This window comes from Oncorhynchus clarkii, chromosome 25 (genome assembly GCF_045791955.1).
Source record: "Oncorhynchus clarkii lewisi isolate Uvic-CL-2024 chromosome 25, UVic_Ocla_1.0, whole genome shotgun sequence".
Taxonomy (NCBI): domain Eukaryota; kingdom Metazoa; phylum Chordata; class Actinopteri; order Salmoniformes; family Salmonidae; genus Oncorhynchus; species Oncorhynchus clarkii.
Genome location: NC_092171.1, coordinates 23,470,152 through 23,490,584, shown reverse-complemented (window position 1 = coordinate 23,490,584; position 20,433 = coordinate 23,470,152). Strand labels below are relative to the sequence as shown.

General features: G+C 42.6%; 1 protein-coding gene across 2 annotated transcripts; it reads left to right on the top strand.

Annotated features, from left to right (window-relative positions):
- The first annotated feature begins 224 nt into the window (after nt 1–224).
- LOC139383250 (leucine-rich repeat and immunoglobulin-like domain-containing nogo receptor-interacting protein 2) lies at nt 225–11,350 on the top strand. 2 transcript variants are annotated; one of them, XM_071127698.1, is made up of 2 exons: nt 225–246; nt 8,252–11,350. In XM_071127698.1, the coding sequence occupies exons 1-2, from the start codon at nt 225–227 to the stop codon at nt 10,087–10,089; spliced, it is 1,860 nt and encodes a 619-aa protein (XP_070983799.1). In that variant the 3' UTR covers nt 10,090–11,350. The 2 variants fall into 2 exon arrangements, with proteins under 2 accessions (XP_070983799.1, XP_070983800.1); XM_071127699.1 differs by lacking the exon at nt 225–246 and adding an exon at nt 418–444 and having other exon boundaries at nt 8,281–11,350.
- Nucleotides 11,351–20,433: the final 9,083 nt, after the last annotated feature.

Below are 20,433 nucleotides of genomic sequence, written 5' to 3'. Positions count from 1 at the left end.
ATTTCACATTCTTAAAATGAAGTGGTGATCCTACCTGACCTAAGACAGGGAATTTTTACTAGGATTAAATGTCAGGAATTGTGAAAAACTGAGTTTAAATGTATTTGGCTAAGGCATATATAAACTTCCGACTATATATATATATACCAACTGTGTGTGTGTGTATGTCTGTGTCTGTGTGTATATATATATATATATATATATATTCTTATATATATTCTTATATGTATAACTGTATAAGTCAGGGTTTTTTATGCTTGTCAGGGTTTTTTATGCATTGTCTCTGCAGAATATACACTGAGTATACCAAACATTAGGACCCCCCCTTTTGCCCTTAGAACTGCCTCGATTCTTCGAGCATGGACTCTACAAGGTGTCGACTGCATTCCACAGGGATGCTGCCCCATGTTGACTCCAATGCTTCCCACAGTTGTGTCATGTTGGCTGGATGTCCTTTGGGTGGTGGACCATTCTTGATACACGCTGAAAACTGTTGAGTGTGAAAAACCCAGCATTGTTGCAGTTCTTGACACAAACGGGTGCGCCTGGCACCCACTAGCATACCCCGTTCAAAGGCACTTAAATCATTTGTCTGGCCCATTCACCCAATGAATTGTACATATACACAATCCATGTTTCAATTGTCTCAAGGCTTAAAAATCCTTCTTTAACCTGTCTCCTCCCCCAAAAGTCGAGCAATTATTATGGCTAACCCAATGATGTTTCCATCCAAGTCAGCCAGGCGAATGTGTGTTATCATGCAGAACATGTTATGGGTTGTGCTCACGTCGCTGTGCTAAAATGCATACATGTGAACTCACTCATGTGCAATAATCTCATTATACATGCCACTATTATGGTAGGAAATTAACTAAACAGAACCATTGGGCTTAACTTAACATTAAGAGACAGTACTGTTGTATAAATATTGTGTGCTCTGCAGTACATGGCCACAATAATTGTTTAAGGCAAATACATTTTATTTTAAAAAATTATAGCAAAAGCCAGGGTTAACCAAATAAGAAAGCTGTTCATAGCTACAGTTGAGACTAGAGCTATATAATGGACCTCAGTTTTACTGAGTCAAAGATAGACTTAGCGATATGACATCATTCATGGGATCAGTGGATTAAAGTACTTAAATAAAAACACTTGAAAGTACTAATTAAGTTGTTTTTTGGGGGTATCTTTACTTAACTATATATATTTTTCTATTTCACTACATTCCTAAAGAACATTATGTACTTTTTACTCCATACATTTTCCCTGAAACCCAAAAGTACTCGTTACATTTTGAATGCTTAGCAGGACAGGAAAATGGTCCAATTCACATACTTATCCTGGTCATCCCTACTGCCTCTGATCTGGCGGACTCACTAAACACATGCTTTGTTTGTAAATCATGTCTGAGTGTTGGAGCGTGTCCCAAAACAAGAAAATGGTGCTGTCTAGTTTGCTTAATATAAGGAATTTGAAATTATTGATACTTTCTTTGTTGTTGAATTTTTACCCCTTTTTCTCCACAATTTCATGGTATCCAATTGTTGTAGTAGCTACGATCTTGTCTCATCACTACAACTCCCGTACAGGCTCGGGAGAGACTAAGGTTGAAAGTCATGTGTCCTCCGATACACAACCCACTACACCGTGCAACCTTGGTGAGACAAGGACATCCCTACCGACCAAGCCCTCCCTAACCCGGACGACGCTAGGTCAATTGTGCGTCGCCCCACGGACCTCCCGGTCGCGGTCGGTTACAACAGAGCCTGGGCACGAACCCAGGGACTCTGATGGCTGCAGTACAGCACCCTTAACCACTGCGCCACCCGGGAGGCCCCCTATACTTTTACTTTAAGTTTTGATACGTAAGTATATTTAAAGCCAAATACTTTTAGACTTTTACTCAAGTTGGATTTTACTGGGTGACTTTCCCTTTTACTTGAGTAATTTCTATTAAGGTATCTTTACAATGACAATTGGGTACTTTTTCCACCACTGAATGGGATGAACAACAAGAACAAACTTCAAATCTAAACTTCAAATCTGCCAAGATGGTTGCTATTGGCTTCTCCAGATTTGCACCCTCTCTTGAGGCATGTCCAACATGGGAAGAGCTAACAGTGTCAGTCTTATCAGATTTAAATTGTATTATTGTAAGCAGGAAGTCGCCCCACTGTGTATGATGATACCACATTGCTGCATTTCTTTGAGGCCAGAACTGTAGCTACACGCAAGGCAGAACATGGGTCTAATAAATACCCTCCAGCAAGTCCCAGGCACATCAATAAAATGAATAATAATCTCCAAAATAATTACTTGTAAAATCAATAATTAAGCATGGCTGGTGAACATTCATTCTAATGAACTAATTGGGTCTCCCTGTGCTATCATGCATTGTGCACTTGTGTCAGAAAAAGAAAAAACAACAACACTAATTGGCTGGTCATATAACTGATCTGGAATTGAGTGGAAATGGATTGTTGACTTTGAAAATGGAGATGAAGTTCTGAGAGTATGTCGTATACTGCTTGTTGAAACAAATAATTGTGATCAAAAATGTCAAATTTAACTACACTACCGGTCAAAAGTTTTAGAACATCTACTCATTCAAGGTTTTTTCCTTATTTTTACTATTTTCTACATTGTATAATAATAGTGAAGACATCAAAACTATGAAATAAATAACACATATGGAATCATGTAGTAACCAAAAAAAGTGTTAAACAGTAGCCACCCTTGGCTGAATGGAAGCAAGTCCCCGCCGCAATGTTCCAAAGCCTTCCCAGAAGAGTCGAGGCTGTTGTGGCAGCAAATAGGAGGCCGACTCCATATTAATGTCCATGATTTTGGAATGAGATAATCAGGTGTCCAAATACTTTTGTTCATGTAGATTGTATGAGTGCACACTGAGATTCTTCAAATAGCCACCCTTTGCCTTGATGACAGCTTTGCACACACTTGGCATTCTCTCAACCAGCTTCATGAGGTAGTCACCTGGAATGCATTTAAATTAACAGGTGTGCATTGTTAAAAGTTAATTTGTGGAATTTGTTTCCTTTAATGTGTTTTGAGCCAATCAGTTGTGTTGTGACAAAGTTGGGTTGGTACACAGAAGATAGCCCTATTTGGTAAAAGACCAAGTCCATATTATGGCAAGATCAGCTCAAATAAGCAAAGAGAAATGACAATCCATCATTACTTCAAGACATGAAGGTCATTCAACATCAACTGTTCATAGAAGAATGGGTGAATCAGGCCTTCATTGTCGAATCGCTGCAAAGAAATGTATTTTTTCTTCAAGTAAAGTCGCAAAAACCATCAAGCTCTATGATGAAACTGGCTCTAATGAGACCACCACAGGAAAGGAAGACCAATTGTTACCTCTGCTGCTGAAGATAAGTTCATTAGAGTTGACTGCACCTCAGATCGCAGCCCAAATAAATGCTTCACAGAGTTTAAGGAACAGACACATCTCAACATCAACTGTTCAGAGGAAACTGTGTGAATCAGGCCTTCATGGTCGATTGCTGCAAAGAAACCACTACTAAAGGACACCAATAAGAAGACGAGACTTGCTTGGGCCAGGAAACACGAGCAACGGACATTAGACTGGTGGAAATCTGTCCTTTTGTCTGGAGTCCAAATGTGAGATTTTTGGTTCCAGCCGCTGTGTCTTTGTGAGATGTGGTGTGGGTGAACGGATGATCTCCGCATGTGTATTTCCCACCGTAAAGCATGCAGGGGGAGGTGTTATGGTGTGGGGTGCTTTGCTGGTGACACTGTCTGTGATTAATTTAGAATTCAAGGCACACTTAACCAGGATGACTACCACAGCATTCTGCAGCGATACGCCATCCCATCTGGTTTGCGCTTAGTAGAACTATAATTTGTTTTTCAACAGGACAATGACCCAACAGGCTGTGTAAGGCCTATTTGACCAAAAAGGAGAGTGGTGGAGTGCTGCATCAGATGACCTGGCCCGACCTCAACCAAATTGAGATGGTTTGGGATGAGTTGGACTGCAGAGTGAAGGAAAAGCAGCCAACAAGTGCTCAGCATATGTGGGAACTCCTTCAAGACTGTTAGAAAAGCATTCCAGGTGAAGCTGGTTGAGAGAATGCCAAGCGTGTGCAAAGCTGTCATCAAGGCAAAGTGTGGCTATTTGAAGAATCTCAAATATAAAATATATTTGTTTCTTTTTTTGGTTACTACATGATTCCATATGTGTTATTTCATAGTTTTGATGTCTTCACTATTATTCTACAAAATAGAAAAAAGTAAAAAGTAAAGAAAAAAACTTTTGACCAGTAGTGTAAGTGGGCATGATTTGTCTCTGTACAATAACACAGTCAGTGAGTGTGCACTCATATAATCTACATGAACAAAAATATGTGGACACCTGCTTGTCAAACATCTCATTCCAAATTCAGCCTCCTATTTGCTGCTATAACAGCCACTACTCTTCTGGGAAGGCTTTCAACTAGATGTTGGAACATTGCAGCGGGGACTTGCTTCCATTCAGCCAAGAGCATTAGTGAGGTCGGACATTGATGTATGGCGATTAGGCCTGGCTCGCAGTTGGCGTTCCAATTCATCCCAAATGTGTTCAATGGGGTTGAGGTCAGGGATCTGTGCAGGCCAGTCAAGTTCTTCCACACAGATCTCGACAAACCATTTCTGCATGGACCTCGTTTTGTGCACTGGGGCATTGTCATGCTTCCCCAAACTGTTACCTCAAAGTTGGAAGCACAGAGCCGTTGTTTCTCCTAGATGTTTCAACTTCACAATAACAGCCCGTACAGTTGACCGGGGCAGCTCTAGCAGGGCAGAAATTTGATGAACTGACTTGTTGGAAAGGTGGCACAGTGCCATGTTGAAAGTCACTGAGCTCTTCAGTAAGGCCATTCTACTGCCAATGTTTGTCTATAGAGATTGCATGACTGTGTGCTCGATGTTATACACCTGTCAGCAATGGGTTTGGCTATGATAGCTAAATCCCTCAATTTGAAGGGGTGTCCACATACCTTTGTGTGGTGTATATACATATATATAGTGTAATATAATTCAGAATCTAGAAGTATCTGCAGGTTCTTATAAAATTCATTACACTTGTGTTGCTGGAATGAATCACATTATAAAACTCCAATGAACTCAGCAAGCAAATTAAGCTTTCATCCAATCTACCACAGGCTTTGCTCTGCCTCCATTCTTTACATATTTCCTGTTATCTTTGTCTGCATTTCTCTCTCTCTCTCTCTCCTCTCTCTCTCCCACCGTGACTCATGCGTCTCCCCTAGGCTCTCATTCGCCTGTCAGATTTTCTACAGTTTCACTGCGTCTCTAATCCAATTCTAAACATAATCCCAAAAAGCTCTATACCCTGTGGGTCTGCCCTACTGAATGACTCCTTACCCTTCTCTTCTTACCCTGCCTTCTCAGGTATGTTTTCCACTGTCCAACAAGTCTGGTGGTCCAACGGGCTCTAAAAGTATGGCACAGCTCCAAGGGAGTCAGGATGTGCCAGACCAGACCAAGCACACTGGCATCCTGTTAGAAAGACTGACTAATTGACAAGACATTCTGTACAGACCAATAGATACACCAGCAGTGAGATGTATAGACTGGTAACTTGATAGACTGATAGAGACAGGTAGTTGGACAGATCCAGAGACAGACTTAGACTCACTGACAGATTGTCGGAAATACTAAATGGCACACAGACAGACACACACACATACACAGTCTCAAGAGAGACAGACAGACAGATACCAGATAGGTAAAGGCAGACCAATAAGAAGACCCAGACAGACTTGAAGAAAGGTAGATAGATACCCAGAGACCAACAGAGGGATAGGCAATCAGACAGCTCGACAAATAGCCAGGCAGGCTGACAGTTGAGAGACTGTAAACTTGATGCTTACAAGTTAATAAAGCAACTATTTTAAATATATTCAAATCATGTTTTTTCCTTTATTCTTTTTCATTAATTTGATTGGCAGACCACAAAGAGGGGATGGGAGGGAGGGTTTGTGGTTGCTATGGCAACAGCCTGCTCTTTGTTAAAAGGATACATTCCTGGCATCTGATCTGTGTCACGATCGATAAAACACAGCCTGCGGGGAATGGAAAATGGAGAGTATGGGGCTTCTCCCAGGCAATGACGACGAGCAATGACGACGAGAGAGAGAAAGAGAAAAAAGGAGGGAGGAAGGGGTGTGAAAAATTAGGACCAAAAGATGAGAGAACAGTAGAGAAGCAGCAGCAGATATATAGTGTGGGAAAGGGAGAAGGATGGGAGGGAAGACACCAGAGTGCAGCTGTTCAGAGTCGGGGAGAGGGGTGAGTGCTGTGTGTATGACGTACGTACGTACGTATGTATGTATGTATGTATATACTCGGCCCATCTATTTAGTGATTGAGCGGCAGGGTAGCCTAGTGGTTAGAGCGTTTGACTAGTAACTGGAAGGTTGCAAGTTCAAATCCCCGAGCTGACAAGGTACAAATCTGTCGTTCTACCCCTGAACAGGCAGTTAACCCACTAGGCTGTCATTGAAAATAAGAATTTGTTCTTAACTGACTTGCCTAGTAAAATAAAATTGTTACTCGCAGCAGCATATACACATATATCTGTATTTATGCTTACCAACTGCTCACCTCTGCAGTGTTTTGTGCTTGTTTGCAATGATTTGACAATGTGTGCTGCTACCAATCCTAAACTGCGTTACAGTGTTTTGCTATATAGCCTATGCTTTATTCTTTAAAAAAAATTGTAACAGGACAGAATAGCCAGAGTATGATCCATAATAGGCAAGGTTAACAGAATACAAAACAGAGACGTTCAGGTAAACGTCTAAGACCATCTGCTATGCCAACAACCTGTTTTCTATAGGAGGGGTTTTCCCATCCTTCTCTATTTAAAAGTGCGGCTCCTGGGGGAACAGAATTGCCCCTGGGTCAACACCTGTCACCCACCTCCTTGCATCCAATAGGGTTTCTGCCTAGTCTTTATGATGTGACCAGGGTCAATCTAGGCCACAAGCCTTAGAACAACTTGCTCCTTGTTTTTTAACACACTAGATACCCTTCAACCTTTTGCTTACACATTGATACACATTGATTGATTGATAGTATTTACATTTTGCATCTGTAACAGTATAATTTTAGACCGTCCCCTCGCCCATTCCCGGGCGCGAACCAGGGACCTTCTGCACACATCAACAGTCACCCTCGAAACATCGTTACCCATCGCTCCACAAAAGCCGCGGCCCTTGCAGAGCAAGGGGAACTACTACTTCAAGGTCTCAGAGCAAGTGACGTCACTGATTGAAACGCTATTTAGCGCCCACGCTAACTAAGCTAGCCGTTTCACATCCGTTACACATCAGCTGTCCCACTTTTTTATTCATTTGTTTATTTCACCTTTATTTAACCAGGTAGGCAAGTTGAGAACAAGTTCTCATTTGCAATTGCGACCTGACCAAGATAAAGCAAAGCAGTTTGACACATACAACGACACAGAGTTACACATGGAGTAAAACAAACATACAGTCAATAATACAGTAGAAACAAGTCTATCTATATACGATGTAAGCAAATGAGGTGAGATAAGGGAGGTAAAGGCAAAAACAAGGCCTTGGTGGCAAAGATTTGATACAATATAGCAAGTAAAACACTGGAATGGTAGATTTTCAATGGAAGAATGTGCAAAGTAAAAATAATAATAATGGGGTGCAAAATAAATAAATAAAATATATACAGTAGGGAAAGAAGTAGTTGTTTGGGCTAAATTATATATGGGCTATGTACAGGTGCAGCAATCTGTGAGCTGCTCTGACAGCTGGTGCAGCTCAATGTTATTGCCCATTTTCCGTAAAGTGTATTGGTGTTTTAATGCACTTTAAATTAAGTTTGATTTGATTTAAATTTAAGTTTAATTCCTTTTGGCAGAAAAAATACTGCTGATAAAAGAAGAAAAGTGTGGATAGTGTGATGGGAAAGAAAGGTTGAGAAAGGACGGAGAGAGAGCAAGAAATGGAAAACAGAGTGATGCATGGTGGGGGAAAGCATCAGGGTAAAGCTTTGTTGGCAGTAAAGCTTTGTATAACTAACAGTGCTATTTTGCAGGATAATTCATGTTAGGTATTCTAATGCACTCCTCCCTGTGTGTGTTTTTGTGTTGCAGGGCTATACAGTGATGGTGGTCTGCATGGATACGAAGCTGTGTCGTAACAGAGGGCAGCGTGGGTAAAAGTTATGCGGCGCTCCGCCCTGTACCACTGCCACCCTCTTCTGGGTGGGGCTCTGCTGCTACTGCTGGCTAGCTGCGCCATGGGCTGCCCTGCCCGCTGCGATTGCTCCGCCCAGACCAAGTCAGTCAGTTGCCATCGCAAGCGCCTGCCCACCATCCCTGAGGGCATCCCCATCGAGACCCGGCTTCTGGACCTGAGCAAGAACAAGCTGCGGAGCATCACCCCAGACAACTTCTCCTCCTTCCTACAACTGGAGGATCTGGACCTCAGCGATAACCTGATTGGCGTGGTCGAACCGGGCTCCTTCAAATTTCAGCTCTCCCTGCGCTCGCTGAACTTCCACAGCAACCTCCTCCAGCTGGTCCCTGCCGGCGTGCTCTCCGGCCTGGCCAACCTCACAAGTCTGGACCTCAGCCACAACAGGCTGGTGGTGCTGCTGGACCATGGCTTCCAGGACCTTCGGAGGCTGAGGTCCCTGGAGGTAGGCGACAATGAGCTGGTGTTCATCTCCCAGAGGGCCTTCACAGGCCTGCTGGGCCTACAGAGCCTCACCCTGGAGCGCTGCAACCTGACTGTGGTGCCCACCGACGCCCTGGGTCACCTGCACAGCCTGGTGGAGCTCCGCCTGCGCCACTTGGGCATCGGCACCCTGAAGCCCTATTCCTTCAAGAGACTTCCCCGTCTTCGCCACCTGGAGATCGACTACTGGCCCTGGTTGGAAGTCTTACCCGCTCTGTCACTACACAGCCTCAACCTCACCACGCTCTCTGTCACCAATACCAACTTGTCTTCCTTCCCCGGCCATGCTCTACGCAACCTGCCCTACCTCACACACCTCAACCTGTCCTTCTGCCACATCCAGCACATCCAGCAAGGGGTGCTAGACCAGCTTCCGCGACTGCAGGAGTTGCACCTGCGAGGAGCTCAACTGGTTTACATTGAACCCCTGGCCTTCCTGGGCCTCCCAGCACTACATATGTTGGACGTGTCCCACAACCAGCTGGACTCAGTGGAGCGAGCTGTGTTCAAGTCCCCTGACAGCCTGCAGACGCTGCTCATAGGGGGGAACCCACTGGTGTGCGACTGCCGGCTCCTATGGCTGCTGAGTGGCCGGAAGCCACCCTTTCTGCAGCTCCCTGACCCCCAGCCCGAGTGCAGTGCCCCTGAGCGCCTCCGTGGGAAACCCCTGCTGGACCTCAAGGAGCCACTGGTGACACGGTACGTGATCTGCACCAAGCCCCGGATTGGGCCCAACACCACTCAGCTGCTGCTGGCAGATGAGGGGAAGCCTGTTCGGCTCAACTGCATTGCAGACGGGGCTCCTCGGCCCTCCATGGCCTGGGTGACGCCACACAGACAGTATGTCACAGTGAAAAGCACCGGTAGAGTGACGGTCCATACCGACGGCACCCTGGAGATCAAGGCTGCAGAGCTGCACGATAGTGGCGTGTACCTGTGTGTGGCCAGCAATGCGGCGGGCAACGCCAGCCTGTCGGCCTCGCTGGCAGTGAAGAGCCTGGGCATCAGCGACACATCGCTCTACGCCAACAAGATTGGACTCCTGGCAGACTCCAACGGGACCTGGGCCAACGGGACCGTCCTGTACAATATGACAAACCCCATAGACCTGAAGACCATCATCATCTCCACAGCAATGGGCTGCCTGTCCTTCCTGGGCGTGGTCATTTTCTGTTTCCTGCTCCTGTTTGCATGGAGTCGTGGGAAGGGAAGGCACAAGAGCAACTTTGACATGGAGTACGTTCCCCGCAAATCGAACGGGACAGCAGCTGAGGCAACTGAGACAAGCGGGCCCAGACGAGTCAACATGAAAATGATTTAATTTAACAAACGGACCAACTCATATGATAGTAACAAACAAAATACAGTGCATCTCATTTGCAAATATTTCTTTGATACAGTGGAGTCGTGAAAATGGAAGTGATGTACCGATGTAGTGGTGTTGATATGAAGATGATCTAGTGATTCAGTGGACATGTTGATAGAAAAGTTATCAATGATACTGTGGACGTGTTTATATAAAATGATGTAATCATACAATACACTGGATATAATACTATATAATCCACATATCAATATGACAGTGATGCAGTGATACACCGCTGGGCATGTTCTAGATGGTGATGTAATGACTAATGATGTTGTAGACTCGCGTGACACCAAGGTGAGAAAGGAAGTCTGTTGGAGCGACGGGAGAAGTTGCGATGACAGTGGAGCTATCATTGCTCTGCCATGTCTGGAGTAAATTGTGTCTAATAACCATCTGAGCTGCAGGTGTGAGTGTGTGTGCGCGTGCGTGTATGTGTACTGCCTTTGTTGTGTGACAGGGTAATCATCCAGGATAATAGGGTCCAAAGTTGTTTGACCTGCCTTTGTATTTGTTAATTCATTGTAACAACAGTATTGTCACTGTTCAGTAAAATAACGTATGTTTGTATGCACATGCAAATCCCTCCAAACATTATCCAAGAGACCTGTTGCATATATTTTCAACTAGGTCATTGTTTCCCTTTGTACCACCTCAAGATAGGCATAGAGGGATTTTAGCAAATCAACCTTCAACTCAAGGAACATTTATACACACGATATTTACAACTTTAAGTGGGATTTCAGCTCAAATCACTAGAAAAACACAAGACAACGTCTTGCTGAAGAAATAGTAGCAGCTGAAAATGTTGGTTATTGCTTGGAAAAAGACCACAGGTGATAAAATTTGTATGTTAAATCCCCTTTTATTACCTTGTAAATCAATGGCAAATTTTCCTGTCAGCAAATTCCCCTGATGTAACATAAAAAAATGGTCAGTGACAAGACTAGACACAATAGCAAAGATTTACTGACCAATGTCCCCCTTGGAACAGGACAAATCTCAGCCCTGTTGAGTTATGTGTTGTTTTGTATCCCCTCTTAATTTCTTTATCCCAATGCTTCAAGCTGGCATGTCCTGAGGCCTCCCATGGGCTAAAAGGGGTTTCTGGGTATTTAATTGATGACATTTGAAGGTTGTGGTGTTTTTGTTGATATGTTTTAACTGTAAAAAAAATATATATATATATTAAGGATGTATTAAGGGCAACTCTTTGTAAATGCAAGGATGTGCGTGTCAATATGTGTGATACAATGTTAAAGGTTGTATAAATGTTTTCATATGATAAATTTATGGGTATATTTTCAAACGGAAATAAATCGTAATCATACAGCTTTATGTTGTAATTTTGTCATTTCCAATGTCAAATCAGTACTTTTTACTTTAATTTGTACAATTTTACTTGATGTCTCAAACATTTGTAATAGCAAACCACAGATGTGCAGACTCCTTAGAAAAATGTGAACTAGAAAGCAACATGGTGTGTTGTAGCAAGGATATAGATTGGTTGTAGCCTATGACGCAGGCCAAGGAAAGGTGACAAATGGGAATATTTTCATTTCCCACCAGATGTTTAATTCAACACTTCTTAAACCACACCTACTATACCCTACGAGCCTGAATCTCTCCTGAAAATCTGATAAATGTAGCTGCTCCTGATGTCTTCATTCAGCACCCTTCTCTTTACAGAGATCTGTGAAGGGTGCACTTGATGCTATCACGTTAATGGCTAAAAGTAGTTCTATCTTTGGAGTCGGCACAGGGAATATTCAAGAAGACAAGATCAAAGTCCCACCGATGGGCTTTTATCACTTTTGTTACAGTGGTTTCTCCACAACTTGGGAAAGAAAGAGGGCTCCAGTAAACAATGGGGAGAAAGAAATACCACATGGATAATATTACTCTAATTTCCGTAGGCCATTTCTCTAGATGAAGAGGATTTGGTAATCAGTGCTTTAATGATTGGTGCTAAGCGTGCTTTGCTATCTGGGGAGGAAACATTGTTATTAGCTTTATTTTATGCCTATGATTAAACTTGGTGTCTACATGGATTATAGCGAGCATATTGTGCCTGCAGTGAAATTTAATAGAAAATAATGCAGGGAAACATTCAAAACCACTTCTTAAAGCTTTTTTAAAAAGAGACAGGCCAAATAATATCACCTACAACACGAATGGCATCCATGCTGTTATTAAAGATTTTGAGCATTTTTGGACCGGTTCTGATTGACATTTGTGTGTACAAAAGCGCACTGTGAATGCCGTAGGGTCCTGTGCCTTCCCTTTCACTCTCCTACTGGAGCTGTATGGAAAGTGTCAGGTTTCACAGCCTACATTTGCATAGGGAGTGATTCAATCAATTCATGATTTTTGTTTTTGTTGCTTTTTGGACTTAAATTAAGGTTTGGGGTAGGCAGTGTGGTTAAGGTTAGGTTTAAAATCACATTTTAAGAAGATACATTGTAGAAATTTGCGGGGTTTATGGCTGTGATAACTAGTAAATACCGAGTGAGGCCAGCCTGTGAGACGGCATATGAACGGTAACAGTCTAGCGGATCCAGCCACTGTGATATTCTCAACATTTAGAGCATTTAGAGCTCTCAACATGAAAAAAAAATATTTAATAGAATGGAAACAATAACACTTTCTCTTGATCATAGACGGAAGAAATCACTTAGTCCTTAAAGCTGAAGTTGTAATGAGTCTGCACACATTTGAATGGTGTCTCTGTGCCCCTCAAATAGTGCCAATATTGGTTAATTGTACTGTCACTATGTATTTATTTATTTACAGTTGCAAGAAATCTGAAATTTTACAGTAAGTGTTTTATAATTTCATTGTTACTATACAGTACTTGTCAAAAGTTTGGACACACCTACTCATTTAAGGGTTTTTCTTTATTTTTTTTACTATTTTCTACATTGAAGAATAATAGTGAAGACATCAAAACTATGAAATAATACATGTAGTAACCAAAAACGTGTTGATTTTAGATTCTTCAAAGTAGCCACCCTTTGCTTGATGACAGCTTTGCACACTCTTGGCATTCTCTCAACCAGCTTCATGAGGTAGTCACCTGGAATGAATTTCAATTAACAGGTATGCCTTGTTAAAAGTTAATTTGTGGAATTTCTTTCCTTCTTAATGTGTTTGAGCCAATCAGTTGTGCTTTAACAAGGTAGGGGTGGTATACAGAAGATAGTCCTACTTGGTAAAAGACCAAGTCCATATTATGGCAAGAACAGCTCCAATAAGCAAAGAGAAATGACAGTCCATCATTATTTTAAGACATGAAGGTCAGTCAATCTGGAAATTTCCAAGAACTTTGAAAGTTTCTTCAAGTGCAGTTGCAAAAACCATCAAGTGCTATTATGAAACTGGCTCTCATGAGGACGGCCACAGGAAAGGAAGACCCAGAGTTACCTCCTTTGCAGAGGATAAGTTCATTAGAGTTACCAGCCACAGAAATTGCAGCCCAAATAAATGCTTCACAGAGTCTAAGGAACAGACACATCAACATTAACTGGTCAGAGGAGACTGTGTAAATCAGGCCTTCAGGGTCGAATTTCTGCAAAGAAACCACTACTAAAGAACACCAATAAGAGGACGAGACTTGCTTGGGCCAAGAAACATGAGCAATGAACATTAGACTGGTGGAAATTTGTCCTTTGGTCTGATGAGTCCAAATCTGAGATTTTTGGTTCCAACCGTTGTGTCTTTGTGAGACACAGAGTAGGTGAATGGATTATCTCTGCATGTGTGGTTCCCACCGTGAAACATGGAGGAGGCGGTGTGGGGGTGCTTTGCTGGTGACACAATCTGTGATTTATTTAGAATTCAAGGTACACTTGGCTACCACAGCATTCTGCAGCAATACGCCATCCCATCTGGTTCGCACTTAGTGGGACTATCATTTGTTTCTCAACAAGACAATGACCCCAAAACACACCTCCAGGCTGTGTAAGGGCTTTTTGACCATAGAGAGTGATGGAATGCTGCATCAGATGACCTCCACAATCACCCAACCTCAACCGAATTGAGATGGTTTGGGATGAGTTTGGGCTGAGTTTGACCGCAGTGAAGGAAAAGGATTCAACAAGTGCTCAGCATATGTGGGAACTGTTGGGAAAGCATTCCATGTGAAGCTGGTTGAGAGAATGCCAAGAGTGTGCAAAGCTGTCATCAAGGCAAAGGGTGGCTACTTTGAAGAATCTCAAATATAAAATATATTTTGATTTGTTAACACTTTGTTGGTTACTACATGATTCCGTATGTGTTTTTTCATAGTTTTGATGTCTTCACTATTATTAGTAAAAATAGTATAAAATAAAGAAAAACCCTTCAATGATTAGGTGTGTCCAAGCTTTTGACTTGTATTGTCTTTAGAAAGCCTTTCAGTCATTTCAAGACCTAGCTATTGTCCCACTTTTGTTGAATAGGAAAGAAATCATAAAAAATAATTATGTTTGGTTATGTATATTTAGGCGGAAATCTTTTATCTGTCCTATCATTCAACTGGTTTAATAGCATGCAGCCTGGCAGAATTACGTCCTCAGCTGTACTTAGAATGAGACCCCAAGCACGCCATTAGATTGAGCTTCCTGCTTAACCCCACAAAGGGTCTAGATCACAAACCTCACTGCTTCCCTGTGCAATTCCACATTAAAACAAGGCTTGTGGCAAGTGTCAGTAAGATGCATACTGTGAAAGATGAGAGCAATAAAAGGATTGAAGAGCATCGCATCATACATTGACGTTGTTTATCAGAATGTGGATTTACACACAAGGAAAGCATTGGAGGGAGAGTCCACTATGATGTCATCAAGCCCTGGTTCTTACTCCTTAAGCATATTCAAATCAGGATGATTCCCCCTCACTAATTACTTTGGGCTCCAAGAGTATAGGACCCCCCTGAGCATTACACACACACACACACACACACACACACACACACACACATATATAGAGAGAGAGAGAGAGAGAGAGCGCCTGAGGCTAGGGATGTGATTTGTGCTCGATTGCAGAGGACTACAATCACATTAGGGATGTCCTCTGGGCTTGGATACGAACATGCCCTGGCTGTGTGATAACATAACCCTATAGGCAACTGAACAATGGGTGCATATTTAGATACGCATCACAGTGTGACAGCTTTTAGAACACTAGGATATATCTTACTTAAAAGGACAAAGGGCGAGAGAGAGACTGGAGATGAGTACGAAATTAACATAATTATGAAATTAATATCAATGTATTATGAAATCATTTAAAGCTGCGCTGCAGTTCGTCTCCAAGTTTTAATGTATGAATGATTAATTAGCGAGTGTGACTTTCTGCACCCTTCTCCTACTGCAGATATTAAATCATAGAGGAAGAAAATCACAATGCAAGGTTCTGATTAATTAAAGCTTTAATTCTCCTTAGATCTATCTTGAAAGTGTGCTTTAAATAGGCCCATTGATCTACTGATGTTTGGTTGAGCTGGTATAGCCTTTTCTTTACATGATTCCTCTTGCTAAAACACAGATGTGTTCAGTTTTATGAAATAAGTATATTTTGGTTGCAATAAGAGGGCCAATAACTTTGAGGATAGGTTGAGGAAACAAAACAGCTAGACCTTTATTTTGGTAAGTGGTTGCTTGTCAGTCCAGGCAGTGAGGTCGATGTCAAGCCCTTTAGCTGATGGAGAGGTCATAGAGGCACTTAAAGGTGTCATGAAGGCTAATTAGCGAGAAGTAATGCTTATGGCCTTTAGGTCGAAACACAATTACTGACTAAATTAAAAAGTATGCAAGAGGAGATAAGGCACCAGTTATCAGCAATGGAAGGTTTTACCTTTAAACTCCTAATATTACCTCAAGTCAAAGACAAATATTAGCATTTAAATTGTTTATCTGTGTGGGATGAGGTTTTCATTTAATACAACCATTCCACTCATGTCCATGCATCCCACAGCTGAAGCTAAAGCAGGGCTGGGCCTAGTCGGTGCTTGGATGGGAGACCCCCTGGCTAAATCAGACAGATGCTGGGATCAGCGGCCCAGGCTAGTGATGGAGACACAGCCCTGTGAAATATGCTGTCGTTCAGGAGCGACCAAACTCAAGCCATCATTATAAAGATCCCATGACATGTATTGCAGGAATAGTGGTGTTACTGTTAACCCTCAACATGATTCCAAATCTAGCCCCACGTTCAGTGCTTCAATGGCCATTCAATTATCATGTACCTAAAATGCACTCTTCCAATTATCCTGCACTTAAAATTGACAGAATTCGCAGTTCATCTCTCCCCTGTGATACCCGACATACTGGTACATAATGGCTGCTATGCATCGCCTATGTGAGTGCTTTACTGTACATTGGTAGCGGACGAAGTACATTTCCCAATATTAAATACATTGAGACATTGAGAAACACAGAATAAATGCCATCCACTCATCACCCGTCTATTCATGGGTGTTGATATTGGTCTTTCAAATACTCTAACCCAAGATGATGCCTGAGAGATGGCCTGCTGTGTGTCACTGATCTTTGTCTCTCTGATAGTCTTATCTAAAATCCAGTTTATTGGCTTGTTTGTTTTTCCAGTATGGCGTCGAAGTGCAGCTGTCGAAAAGGGATTCAGTTCAGCTGAGACGGGACTCTTTGAAGTTCTCTTTTTCCAACCACTACAGAGATGCTTGTGCGTGCCTCATTTGGAATCATAGTGAGAAGGGCTCTGGGTTATAATTGTGCCTACGACCCACAGTTCCTCCTTTGAAATGTGGCAGTTGAGCCCTCTTGAAAAGTCTGAGCAAAGTTGCCTATCATCACTTGAAGGAAAAAGTGTTGATGTGATTTGTACAGCCTGCCTCATTTTAGACTTTCATCTGTCAACTTGCGACATAATCAAGGATACCATGAGATTGTTTTAACTAATCCAATCACAATCATTTGAAGTGAAAGTGTTGATGGTCTACAGTCCAGTGTAGTTTGTTTTACGAGAAAGAGGGTGGTAAAGAGGGCATGGGCAGAGGAGTGGATGAATTGCTCCCCTAGACACTCAGTAATACAATGTCAGTTGCACATTTCCCCCCCTAATGGATTGGGGAGGGTAAGATTATCCTACATTGTTAAAGGGGATTTATAATGTAATTTTAAATGGCCCTGGCTGGAGGCATAATTAAATGCCTTTGTTCAAAACAAACTCATCGCAGCCTCACTCAATGCAACCCTAATTCCTGCTGCTCATAGATGCGGTAGAGGTCAATAAAACTCAGCCAAGACCAAAACAATGGGGCTCCGAGAGGCACAGCAGTCTAAGGCACTGCATCACAGTGCTAGAGGTGTCACTACAGACCCTGGTTTCGATTCTGGGCTGTGTCCCAACCGGCCATGATCGGGAGTCCCATAGGGCAGCGCACAATTGGCCCAGCGTTGCCGTGGTTAGGGTTTGGCCGGTGTAGGCCGTCATTGTAAATAAGAATTTGTTCTTAACTGACTTGCTTAGTTAAATAAAGGTTAAATAAAAACATACAACAATAAAATGGAATTGCCATGGGAAAGGTTCGTGGGGAAAGATCCCAAGTCTCCTCATTGTCCCACAGCAAAATTAACCTACATTTAGGCCATTGTTTATACGTGTATTTCACACTATGTTGAGGTAAAAATCTGAGTATAATGCTTGCATGGATGTCAACCCTAATATGTGTTTATGTCATCATTACCAATCAACTGCATTAATACAGTTAAAAATGACTGACTAGTACCACCGATGTATGTATGCTAGCTATGCTAACTAGCTTATATGAACGGGAGTTAGCATTTAGCAGTCAGTTCTAAACCTTAAAAGGGGCCACTTCTACATGTTATGCAGCAAAAACAACCAAATATATCAAAATTGGACTTAAGCAACCACATTGTGGGCATGTCATAATACATAAATCATGATGGATTTGACAGATATCCACTTTGTTTGATCAGATATGTTTAATGTGCGCTAACTCCTTTACCTCATCTATGCAGTAATTATTTGCATATCAGGTGCAAGTCGAGTCAAAAGTATCAAATCAAATTTTATTTGTCATATGCGCCGAATACAACAGGTATTACAGACCTTACAGTGAAATGCTTACTTACAAGCCCTTAACCAACAATGCCGTTATAAGAAAAATACCAACAAAAAAAATAAATAAAAGTAACAAAGAATTAAAGAGCAGCAGTCAAATAACAATAACAAGGCTATATACAGGGGGTACTGGTACAGAGTAAATATGCGGGGGCACCGGTTAGTCGAGGTAATTGAGGTAATATGTACATGTAGGTAGAGTTATTAAAGTGACTATGCATAGATAATAAACAGAGTAGCAGTAGTGTAAAAGAGGGTGGGGGAGGGATAATGTAAATAGTCTGGGTAGCCATTTGATTAGATGTTCAGGAGTCTTATGGCTTGGTGGTAGAAGCTGTTTAGAAGCCTCTTGGACCTAGACTTGGCTCTCCAGTACCGCTTACCATGCGGTAGCAGAGAGAACAGTCTATAACTAGGGTGGCTGGAGCCTTTGACAATTCTTCGGGCCTTCCTCCTGGTATTGAGGTCCTGGATGGCAGGAAGCTTGGCCCCATTGATATACTGTCTGTACGCACTACACAAAACATTAAGAACTCCTTCTCTTTCCATGACATAGATCTGACCAGGTGAATACAGGTGAAAGCTATGATCTCTTACTGATGTCACTTGTTAAATTCCTTTCAATCAGAGTTGATAAAGGGGAGGAGACAGTTTAAATAATGATTTTTAAGCCTGGAGAAAATGGATAGTGTATGTCAAAATCAAATCAAACATTATTTGTCACATGCGCCGAATACAACAAGTGTAGACCTTACTGTGAAATGCTTACTTACAAGTCCTTAACCAACAGTGCAGTTCAAGAAGAGTTAAGAAAATATTTACCAAATAGACAAAGTAACATTTTTTTAAATAAAAAGTAACACAATAACATAACAATAAAGAGGATATATACAGGGGGTACCGATACCGAGTCAGTGTGCAGTGTACAGGTTAGTTGAGGTAATTTGTACATCTAGGTAAGGGCGAAGTGACTATCAATAGATAATAAACAGCGAGTAGCAGCAGTGTACAAAACAAATGGAGAGGGTGGGGTTAATGTAATAGTCTGGTGGCCATTTGATTAATTGTTCAGCAGTCTTATGGCTTGGGGGTAGATGCTGTTAAGGAGCCTTTTGGTCCTAAACTTGGCGCTCTGGTACCACTGGCCGTGCGGTAGCAGAGAAAACAGTCTATGACTTGGGTGACTGGGGTCTCCGACAATTTTACGGGCTTTCCTCTGACACCGCCTATTATATAGGTCCTGGATAGCAGGAAGCTTGGTCCCAGTGATGTACTGGGCCATATGCACTACCCTCTGTAGCGCCTTACGGCAGATGCCGAGCAGTTGCCATACCAGGCGGTGATGCAACCAGTCAGGCAGGATCCTCTAGATGGTGCAGCTGTATAACTTTTTGAGGATCTGGGGAACGGTGCCAAATCTTTTCAGTCTCCTGAGGGGGAAAAGGTTTTGTCGTGCCCTCTTCACGACTGTCGTAGTGTGTTTGGACCATTATAGTTTGTTGGTGATGTAGACACCAAGGAACTTGAAACTTTCAATCTGCTCCACTACAGCCCCATTGATGTTAATGGGGGCCTGTTGGGCCCATCTTTTCCTGTAGTTCACGATCAGCTCCTTTGTCTTACTCACATTGAGGGAGAGGTTGTTGTCCTAGCACCACACTGCCAGTTCTCTGACCTCCTCCCGATGTCTCATTGTTGTTGGTGATCAGGCCTACCACTGTTGCGTCGTCAGCAAACTTAATGATGGTGTTGGAGTCGTGTTTGGCCACGCAGTCGTGGGTGAACAGGGAGTACAGGAGAGGACTAAATACACACCCCTGAGGGGCCCCAGTGTTGAGGATCAGCGTGGCAGACGTGTTGTTGCCTTGCCTTACCACCCGGGGGCGGCCTGTCAGGATCCAGTTGCAGAGGGAGGTGTTTAGTCCCAGGTTCCTTAGCATAGTGATGAGCTTCGTGGGCACTATGGTGTTGAACGCTGAGCTGTAGTCAATGAACAGCATTCTCACATAGGTGTTCCTTTGGTCCAGGTGGGAAAGGGAAGTGTGGAGTGCGATTGAGAATGCATCATCTTCAGATGAGAATGGGCAAGACAAAATATTTATGTGCCTTTGAATGAGGTATGGTAGTAGGAACTGCAACGCTACTGGGTTTTTCATTTTATCAAACAGTTTCCCATGAGTATCAATAATGATC